We start from the raw sequence: 11,654 nt of genomic DNA, 5'->3' as shown, positions 1-11,654 counted from the left end.
GTTGACGGAAATAACGTTCAGTCAAGGTAAACGCGCAGTAACAACGATTGATTTGTTTATTTTATTACAATTTTTTCTAAATTTCCTTTTATTAATATTGATTTGATTATTTTATTACAATTTTTCCTAAATTTCCTTCTATTACCATTTTATCCAGCGACTTTAGTCTGTCGGACAAACTGGCAATGGGCCCCACTTGACTGTCAGCAGCCGGTAGACCATCAACTCCTGACCGGCGACCAACTTCAGACAGGTAGAAACGAACCGGTCAACTCAAATGTACGTATTCGTCTGTCCACGTCAGCTAACTAACCATTCGTAACTTGCCCCGTCATCACTAGACGGCATTTCGGGCTCAATAAAGTAAGACGAGATGGGAATATTGTGCCACGTCACTGACGACGTGGCTACGGAATTAAGCGAGCCTGTCAACCATGTTCTCGTGCTGGGGCGTTGAGCAGGCAAAGCCAAAGAAATTGTAAAAAACACATGCGAGCATTGTGGGAGGGTTTGCAGAGATCAAAGGGGAAAGCTCCACTTTCATGATCTGTGGAAAGATAAATAGACCTGAAATCTCAAAACGGCCGTTCGTGAGCCTTGATCTGCCTTTTCTGCGGTTTCCAACGAACCTTAAATTGCCCAGATTGGTGCTATATACGCGCTGTTCCGATGCCTCGGGGTTTGCTTTTTATGGAAGTAGCATGTTCGAGGCGCCGGGCGGGGAACGAGTAGAAGAAACGATTTCATTAAAGGAAATCTAGTGCGCATCTCTTGCTTTTGAAGCCTGCAAAATTATATAATTTGTGAATGCGGTTTGGGAAATCAGGCTCGAATAGAGATGTATGGAGCTCCTACTCCCCGGATTCCTGACCCGGCGGAGCCGTATAGTATGGACCAGGCTACAGGCCGACAGCGAGTTTATCAAGCCTGGAAAGGAAGTAATGTAAGTAAATTTTTGTAATAACTTCTGTTAACTTTATTTGTCAGTGTTTGGGTTTTCTGCCATATTTGTGGAATCAGACAAATGTTTTCAAACGGTTTCGCCGTATACAAATACAAAGGTGTCATCGAGATGATAAGTTGCCTATGTAGTTAAAGTCAGGGAGGGAATAAGGGTTTTTGATATTTGTTTGGATTTGTACGGTCATTTTGTTGTTATCCTCGGTTTATTCAAAATCCATGGTAACTCGAATCGTATTAATGATAGCTACAAATCTGCATCTTAAGACTAAACCAAGATCCTCAATGAGGCACCAGGCACCTACAGCAGTTTTATTTTTCCGACCTTTTAAATCTCATCTCCAGCAGAGTTTTAAATTTCGCTTGCAAATTTGCAATAGAATACGCCATTGCATCTTGTCTGGGTTGAAATTCTGCAGTTTTTTAATTTAATGTAATACTTAGGTTGACCGTCCAGTGTGATAGTTGCATAGGTGAATTTTTCTACATTTTGTGGTATGGAGCAATTGGAGCTATGCAGCAGCGGAGAATGTGGTCCAGCTATATTTGGCAAGGCTTTAGATTTTCTGCAGTATTATTCATTGGATTTGGGGCGAATGAATGGCTATTAGAAGAAAGAAGAATTGGCTGATCCAGTCCTCTCTGTTACTGTATTAGGGTGAGGTTCCATCAATGGGGCTATGGCTCCCAATTGTGTTGTCCATAGTCCCACAAGATCTTGTTAACGGGAAATTGCAAATTTTGAAGTTCTTAGCTAAAATTTCGGAGCATCTAGTTTGTAAGGATAGAGATTTTCATGGAAGTTGAGAGGGAAACTATAAGTTTGCAGCACCCACTTGTCAAATTTAGATTTCATCTTTCATTGCACTGTTTTACTGCTGCATAATATGGCCATTGGCACCTGACCTAAAAAAATTGAACAAGCCCCACTTCATTGGATTACTAGGTTATCCTTTATGAGCAAAATTTTGTAATGTTTAAACAACAGATTTGGGAATGAATGCAAGCAACGTTTTCTTCTGTTTCCAGTGCTAGGGGGTTCTTTAATACAGGTATTGACGAGTAAATTTAGGAGCAATTTGCAGAAAAATGGTCATATCAGAGATGGAAGATATAGCTCAATAAAAAAAATTCGGCTGCTTTTGTGCAAAGTAACAACTAAATTTTGCAGCTGCTCAAAATATCCCTTCTAAACAGTGGCAACTTTGAGTTTCTATAAAATATCTTTGACTCTTGTAGTACTTGAAGTGATTATTTTTCATAGGACCACCTCAGGCATACAAATAGAGGTAGCAAGCCCACCCTTGGGATGCTAACTTTTATTCTGCTAGTCCTATAGTCTCCTGAAGTCATAGATTTCTCTACTAGACCAGGGGTAAATTTGAATATCTCACGACAGTGTCAACATTAGTAATCATCTGGTCATTGAGAGGTGATTTCCACATCCTCCTATCCTGAATCTTAACAGTAGCATTTTAACAATAGTTGCCATTTCATGCATCCATAACAAAAGATTACCTACTAATGCCGTTACTTGGCCTTTGCTGATGACTGCTACAGTGCCCTTTACCTGTGGATTACTTGAACCAGGGCTCTATCTTTCTTTTCTGCTCTATGGTTGTACTGTTTTGTAAAAGATCTCGTAAGACAATAAATGTTTGGTGTGCTACTTTGGTCTTTTGTATTTTCAATTTTCATGTACATGATTTTGTTATGTTTTCTTTTGACTGGTTGTTGCATGTCAATCTTCACTGATTTCTTGTCCCTGTCTTTTGATGCAGATATTTTTACTTGGTGGAAGGTTAATATTTGGACCAGATGTGAGGTCACTCTTTTTAACAATGTTTCTTATCCTTGCTCCAGTAGCAATATTCTGTGTATTTGTTGCAAGAAAACTTCTGGATAAATTTTCAGATCCTGCAGGAGTATCCATAATGGTTATTACAGTTGTGTTCACATTATATGTTAGTACTTACTCCTTGCCTCCTTTTTATTATAAGATAAACACATAGTTTCTGCTATTCTGTTAGAAAGGTTCTTGCATAATGCTTCCTTATTTTGTCTTAGTCCTCAATTCTGTTAGAAAGGTTCTTATATATTGGGCAAGTTCAACAGCTCACTTATGCATATATGATATAAGCTGTGGGAAAACAAAGATTGTTAACTGTGTGTACAAAGAAAGGCTGTCAGCAGCCTGAGCACAAATAGATGAGAATGGGATAGACTTCTTGAATAGTATTATATCAGCACTGAATAGAATGAAATACATTTTGCAACACAAGCTGACCAATGTCATCCCAAGGGACAAATAAACTCCAAAACAATGACCAGCCTACGGATACTATTTTTTCATATTAATACATTATGCTTGCAGTACAAAAAACTGATGCTGAGGTGATTCATGTAAATTGAAAAAGCAGCATAGCTTCATAAATCAGCTGTAACATCAGACTCAGCCAAAACAGTTTTAACACGTAATGTATCGGAAAAAATTATTCAATGAAACAGGCATTTTACACTCCAAAGAAGATTATGATATATGAGTAAGTAATTTGAAAATGATTTGTTTTCAAACTTCTATGAATAGAGCAAATAGTATTGAAGTTCTATGGGAGTAAACTAAGCAGTAAATAATATCAAAATTTGAGTGTAGCAAATGAAACAGTATAATTATCTCTCAAATAAAATTTATTTCCCATATCAATATTCATAGTAAAGGACAATAAGAGGGAAAAATCCTTGTCGACTACTACATTAAGGGAAAAGTATGAAATAGTGTTTAATAGATAAGGTCCAATTTTTGGTTTGCAATGTCCAAATTTTCAATTCTGTGGATTATACGCCATGCTAAGAAACAAGTAACAAAATTAAACAAAAAGAGTAATACTTTTAGAGTCATGCTCATGATTAAGAATTGTTGCACATAAAGGTCCTACTAAGTCTCTCTTTCATTAATTTGTTGCTCATCTTGGATTGAATATTCACAAAGATCTCCTGATTATGTTCAAATTCAAAATCATTACATTCTGGTCCATCAATTCATTTGCATCCCTATATGGAGCTGAGGAGTGTGGTCACTAAAGTCCTCTCATCCATGTGTTGATTATATGCACATTACTAAATTATTAGTAAAACAGGTCAAAATTGTAAGCAAACAATACTGCTTCACAGTTTTTTCAAAAGCTTTACAAAATCACTAAGAGGGATTATGAAAGTCTAATGCTTCTAATATTTAAGAGATGCCAAATGATTTTACAAGTATTAAGAAACTTCAGAAATGTATTTGGACATCAGTAAATAGTCATCCTTATTGAGAATTTCTGATCACATTCAAATAGGTGTTCAAGCACATTTGTAGTGTTGTATCAAATTACAAGCCTGCATACCACAGAAATGCAGACTGCTTGCAGATGCTGTTATCATACTTTAGAAACTAATTAAATTGCTTGTAAGTTAAACAGGCTTAGTGCGTTATTCCTTGAGTACCTTCGAGTTTTGGTAAAATTCACGCACTGAATGAAAACATTGCATAAAATACATCAAAATCTGCCATTTTATTCTTTTGTTTATATGTTTTTCCTTTGTGCTTTGCCCCTATGAGGCACATTCAATCGCTTTTGAGTGAGCATTGATGGATTTGAATAATTTCTTGATTGTATTTGAAAGGTATGCAGCTGTTTTTTCAGCTAGGTTTTTTCTTTTTTTCCCTTCCATTTTAGTTCTGTCCCAGCGTTTCGATCTTTTATTATTTATTTATTTTTTCTTCCCATTTTCTTCTTCCTCACAGAGCGAGGGTTTGACTATTAAAAGTTGATTATTTATTCTTTTTTCTTGAATTTTTAACTTTGTAGTGATATAGAAATGGCATCTTTAACTAGCTGTAGTAGCAGCAAGTCTAGGGACCCTGCTTGGATTCTTGTAAATTGGGTTCATAGTCAGAATTGAATGTAGGCAATTATAATGGTTTTTATGTGATGGGAGACATAAATGGACTCAAATAACAGCTTGCACAAATCTTTGGACAAGATGTGTAATTGTGTATTGCAATGGAACATGAGATTACATGAGAGTCGAAGGCTCCCCTTGCTAGCGACAAAGAGGGAAAAAAGGAAAATAAGAGAAGAGAACAATTGAGACAGTTGTAGTAGTTATAATTGTTTCCCTTGATTCAATTATTGAATTAGTAGACTCTTGTCTTGGGTGGGAACTAGGAGAAACAACATGAAATAAGGACAATCATTGCATATTTTTAGTATTATAACAACACACTTCCATTTTGTGAGGAGCCATAGGGGAGTTGTGGTCAATGCACAATGCATTGAGCATTGTTGGGAAAGGGTTCAAGGCACCTAGTTTTGATGATTAGAGTGGGCCCTTAGTGGTGGAGGTTATGAAAAGTATTGAGGTGAGAGAGAATTTGAGCAAAATGGTTACAATATTTTGTCTAACGAGTGGATGAATTATAGGAATTATACATTGGTCAACTTTCTAATGGCATCAAGGGGACCTATTGGTGTTATTGAAATCTATTGATGCGTTATATGAACCAAAAACGCTGAGACTTGGGGCAGTATGTTGGAGAAGGTGGTCATGGAAGTGGGTATTGAGAATGTCATCAAAGTTATAACTAACAATGCAGCGACACATTTCAAGAAAGTAGACTTCTTGAGAAGAGTTACCTTACCCTTTTTTGGAGCCCATGTTTCATCCATTGCATTGATCTCCTATTTGCCGACATAGGAAAAAATGGATGTGTGAAATACTTGATAAAGAAGCTATACACATCACCAAATACATCTACAACCACAAAAGAAAAAGGGCTTGTGCTATTGGAAGTCACACAATATGCCACCAACTTTGCATTGTATCCTTACTAACATCGCAAGTAGATGCTTGTGAGCACTTGGTTGTTGGAGTTTTCATATTCGAAGAAGGATTGTGAAGGCCGTTTTGATGATGTGTTTGTTCAGAGCGTGGTCAAGATTCTAAAGATAACTTTAATTGAACTTGCAAAGCAATCAAATCTAGTACTTGCTTGTTAAACATTTAAAATATTGAAAATTAGATCTATCAGTATTGCCTACAATTTTAAGCATGGAAGATTTAAAATTTTCCACCTTCACATATTGTTCCCCTCCTCCATCTATTCAGTCTTGGCTGAAGATGAGGATCAACTACAAGTTGTTACACAAGAATGCAAAGCCTACAAGAAAATGACTTTATGATGGATGATTTTCACAACCATATGGATGTTGATCACTACTTATCTTTATCATTATAATTTCATCCCATTCACCATGAATTGAAAATCTCTTCACAAAGGCAAGTAGACAAGATCTATACAGGAATTCTTTAGGGTATCTCAAAAGTATATCAATGAATTCTTTTGTCATATTAATGATTTTTTATTTTATGGCTTCTGTGATGTTGGTGAAGACCAACTATTCAAGGCATTGAGAAACTTCAAAAAGGAGAGTGTTTGTTTAACTTTAGACACTGGTAAGATTACATCGATTGATACAGATATAAAAATATTGGATGCAATTGCACTATCAGTCTAGCAATTCATATTTGGTTGGAGAAGGATTTGGACAAGGAAATGATGAATACAACATTAGAGTTAGTGACTATTAGAGAGTGTTATTATTTGCTTTGTTTGTTTCAAAGTACTTTTGATGGCATTGATAAATAACTGCGTATATCAAACATATGAAGAGTTGCTGTTGGGTTCAAAATGGTTTTCAACAATGCTACCCAGGAAAATTATATGGTCAAAGGGCCTATTTCAAAAGCTAGCCTTTAAGGTTTTGATCTATGGACCTAATGGTTGGATTGGTGAGCTGCTAGGAAAGATATGTGAGAAATAGGACATAACATTCAAGTATTTTTACCAGCTTGGAGAAACAGGAAACTAAAATTTCCTGCAAATGAAGTTCATTCGTATGATAATGCTGGTCCAACGTTTCCATCCCACAACAGCATACCCCATACATATCAATTTAGAAATCTAGATAGAGCTGCCATAGTAAACTTATCAATTGAGGAAGCATTCTAGTTGAGTCCATGGAGGTTGTGCCCATTGAGAAGAGAAAAAGAGGTGAAAACAATAATTAGAATGATGCTAATATGGGCAGCCACAATGATGTTTTGAACCTCCTATGCTCAAATTGTGACTTTCTCAGCAGGCAAGCCTCTAGCATAAAGAGAAATATGGGCAAAAACTTTGAGATCTCTGGAGCCTTCTTGATAGTATTCTTTGTGGGTGCAATCCTACTCACACTGGCGTTGAAGATGCTTTGATTTTCAAGGATTCATTGGAGTGGCAAAATGATGGATGGGTGCAAGATTTGCACAACTTATTCAAGAAGCTGGATGATGTCAATTAGGCATTGCCATGATTCAATTGTTCAATATGACATGGACATGGTAGTTGATAGGCTTACTGTGGGGCCGGAATGAGGGTCAAAATGACATATCCATAATAAAGGGCAGCGGCTGAAGTTGGATTAGTGTTGACATCATATTTGTTGCAATGTCTTGAGAATGCCAATGTTGAATATTATATTCAAATATCTATGGTTCCTTGTGATACACTTTCACACACAATTTTACCAGGTTTAAAGATAATGAGCTTTATATTTTTGAGAGACAACCTCAATTTTTGCATCAACTTTAGGTACGGCTTGGAGGTAGTGCAACTCAAGTGGTGATGTATGGACGTGATATATCAACACTGTCATTAGAATACCTTCTAGATGCATCTTGGCTTGCTCACAAAATCATTTTTGTATGAAACTTGGAGACAACTATGACTGTTCATGCAAAAGGAACTCCTTGGACACATGCTCCAAGCATTACTGGCCAAAAATTGAGTTTGAAGGTTCACTATATGCAGACTATTACTTCCATGAGTAGGAAATAGATAAAAGCTTTTGTTATGGATAAGTTCCACAAGCATACTTGGGGTAAAGTGCTAGACATGTGATCATCATCAAAAAGCAGACATAGGGGCTAATATTTTATGGAAATATAAAATTCTTATTGCTCATTTAAGAACTAATTCTCATCAACTTTGGTGTGAAATGGGATGGTGGGAAAGGCCAAAAGAAACTTGGGAAGAGTGTAATTTTTGCGCTTTTTGGGGCAATGGGATTAGAAAAACACTTCCTTTTGGAGTGTGATGCCTTAAAGGACAGCAGGAACAAATCTGTAAATATATTGGTAGATGGTTCTTGGTATAGTCTATTTAGTGAGGGGACTACTGTGAAGTTGGGGGAGCTCATCATCATCTTGTATAGGAAAAGGATTGAAATACAAAAGTCAATATGACTAGGCTAACTGTCCCATAGGCTATTTTTAGTGAAATTGTAAAACAACAACTATAATGTGGATTTTCATGAAGTAGTTATAGGACAAGGAATGTGCTATAAAGAGAGAGATTTTAATTGTATAGGGATTTATTTTCTCAGTTAGGAACTAGAGAACTTTGTATAGGGGAAAAATAGGAGCCTTTCTGCTCCTTTTGATTTTAATTAAGATTTATTGTTCTGATGTCAACATTTCTTCAAAAATTGATTGTTCTTGTGTTTGGTTAGTTTTCCTTGTATTCATTTCCTCACTCCTTGCTCTAGGCTTGCAAATGATTTGGAAGTCTTTGCACTTCTGTAGTTGGTATAATCTGTTCTTTTTTCCATTTTTTATTGATACATATTTGCCATGTTCTTATGTTCATCGTTGGATTTCCTTTCCTTTCTTTTCTATTTTTCTTTGTTTTCCCTTTTGTACTTTCTGGTTAAAAGTACTTGAAAATCCAAGACCCCATCACATGAGGTAGCAGCCCCTTTCAATTGCAGAGGAGAATCATTAACTTCATAACAATTTCTCCATTTGTCAGTGCATTTTGTTGTTGCCCATTGGGTGACTTTGGTAATTTTTGAAGTGACAAACTATTTATAAACAATCATTTACTTTTTATTTGTTATTGTTCAAACTTTTTATTAATTTTAATTAAAAAATCTGTACCAATGTTTTTTCAATGTCAAAATCTTTGTTTAGGGTTCCATGCTTGGTAGATGGAGAAAAAACTCAGTGGTATATTTATATGAGGTCACAGATAAGGCCAAAGAAGCCATCCAGAATTTTTATGGGGAAAATTAAAGAAAATATTGATCTCATCTTTTCCACGATTAATTAGAGGTTGAACAACTAACTTCACCAACACATATATTCAACTACTTGTTACTTGAACCCTAGCTTTTCCTTCTTCCTTCCTTTAAGGCTGATGAGGAGGTTATGGATGGCCTGTACACATGTATAGAGAGGGGGATGCATAATGAAACCCTTAAGAGCTTTAATTCTTGATTGCTGATTAGTTTAAATTTTCAAGGGTGTGGAGGAGAGGTTATTTTCTTCTCCTCTATGCAGTCAAAGGAAAATGACCCGACATCTAGGTTAAGAAAAAGACTTCAGAAGTTCAATCATAGTGACATAGATAAGAGACTTATTTAATAATTATGTTTCTAGTTTACTTACAAAATTACAAACGTCCTCATTTCAGATTTGTGATAGGAAGATTATGTTGCAAAAACACAAAATCTTTTAGCCATTTGGATTTTGTGCCAAAATTTTGGCAATTCTAGTTGTCAATGCAATGGGAGCATCTTTGAGGCCATTGAAATGGAGTGCAATAGGTTGACCCACAACTGTCTCAATGAGCTTATTTTTGTGCAAAATGATATTCCTCTTTGCATCAAAAATTTGGAGGGGAAGGAGACTTCTTATGTGATTGACTTGGGTGGCATTGATTCATATTCGAGGTGGATTTTTGAGGATGTGGAGCTCCTGTTTTCTGAGAAGATTGCAATTTGAAGATAGAAGTAGACACAAGTGCGGGCATATTTTTAAGCATTGAGAGGGGTTGCGTAGGATGATTATATGTTTCAGGAGGAATCTTTACCATAGTTTGCAATTTTGAACTTGGCAAAAAATCAGTAGACGCAAATTCGACTTGGACTTGCAGCTCAGAAAAAACTTGACAAAACTCATCAACTTAAAAAATTATTTAAATTTCTTTAAAAAAACATAAATTGGTCCCTAGATAGTCGTATGCACAAAAAATCTTCACCTAGCATTTATAAATCCTAGGCACCTGAACAGAGACAAGACTCAGGATCAGAAAACATTCAAATACACTGCAAATGACAAAAACATTGTCTATTTTCTCAGCTTTCTTGTGCTTTTTTTTGTTGCCAATTTACTCAGCCTATAAAATTCCATGCGAGTCTTGTGAGCATTCAGCAAGTTTGTAATCTGTGATCTTTACCATCCTGTTCAAGGGTGCAGCTCTAGCATTAGTTATAGGACAAATTTGCAAAATATTTTATGGATCTGTAAATTTCGATGATGATGATGATCAATCATCACACGACATTATGATGTGAACTGTAATCTGGTTATTTCAAAAATATGCTATATGTTCTGTAAATTCTTTTTTTATCCTTTTTAGTAGCATTATTAATTTATGTATTTTTAATATGCTGAGTCTGACTATTAAACTCTGGTTCTTATTTTTGTCATAAATATAAGCATCAGGGTTTGTTTTCTCCATTTTCCTACCATGTGAAGGATCTCCATTGAAGGCTATAAGATTGGGATCATCTATTCATGATTCCTTCATAAAGGATCATTAAGCCCATGTTTGAGACATCATTGCCATCTATTTTATTAGTATGTATGGAATGTATTTATTTGTTTTGCTAATAATTACATTCTTCAAATTCATCTTTTGCTCACAAAGTGATGGCAAGGAAAGATGTGTGGGCATTGTGGGTCAGTAGAATTGAGTCTTGACAATCTACTCGGTACCAATGGATTCCCTTACAAGTTTATGATCCATTCATTTTTGTAAATATATTTGGTTTGATTTTGCCTTGTTTGCAAATGAGTTGGCCTCAAGTTTGGTATGACCTTGTACAACAAGACCTTCTGGATATGCTGCATAAATTGTCCAAAAACAGTTATTTATTTATCAAGTAGTCCAACAACTAAAAAGTCTGAACATTAATCAGTCATAATATAAACAAAATTTATATCCTCCCCAAAATGTCTGACTCTAATAGCTCTTAGATCTGCTTTCTGTGTCATATTCAGAGGGGAACACAATGAATGAGAATTCTCCTATGTTGTAAGATGGAAGCAACAGTAGAAACACATACAAAACCAAACTAGATTGCACACTAAAGAAAGATCTAGAAATTAGAATAGATTTACCAAGATTAGTTATTCATTAACTAGAATTATCTTATTAGAAAGTTCTCTGAGTAGAGGTGTATAGTACCTTTATATGAGGAGCAGCGTAGCATCCTTATTTGTATAAAAATGAAGTACAAGAGGTATACAAAAATGTAAAATATGTATGAGAAAAATTATCAGGTAAGAATTTGTTTATATAATATTTTTTGAGTAAACATCCTCTGGGATGTAATCTATAGATAACATCCATCATATATAGTTTTTGATTCAGGGCAGAAACATTAGAAAATGAAAGCTAATTAAGGTTGGAAATGAACTAGATTAATGCTGATCACTCGCTTGTAAAAATAATTATTTTATGTGTACAAAAAATTAAAATTGGGAGGAGCACAGGAATTTGAAGAGAATTTTTACTAAACAGGACACATCAATATTTATAATAT

General features: G+C 35.4%; 1 protein-coding gene across 1 annotated transcript in view; it reads left to right on the top strand.

Annotated features, from left to right (window-relative positions):
- Positions 1–397: 397 nt before the first annotated feature.
- The window catches only part of LOC131063695 (probable protein S-acyltransferase 7), a 33,887-nt gene continuing 22,630 nt past the window's right edge, over positions 398–11,654 (top strand). The window contains exons 1-2 of the mRNA XM_057997586.2: positions 398–943; positions 2,742–2,924. Of these exons, the coding sequence (XP_057853569.2) occupies positions 839–943; positions 2,742–2,924 (288 nt within the window). The 5' untranslated portion in view covers positions 398–838. The remainder of the gene's footprint in view (positions 944–2,741; positions 2,925–11,654) is intronic.

This window comes from Cryptomeria japonica, chromosome 9 (genome assembly GCF_030272615.1).
Source record: "Cryptomeria japonica chromosome 9, Sugi_1.0, whole genome shotgun sequence".
In the NCBI taxonomy this organism is placed as follows: Eukaryota; Viridiplantae; Streptophyta; class Pinopsida; order Cupressales; family Cupressaceae; genus Cryptomeria; species Cryptomeria japonica.
The sequence above is the reverse complement of the archived record's forward strand: the minus strand, read 5'-3'. Positions and strand labels throughout refer to the sequence as shown.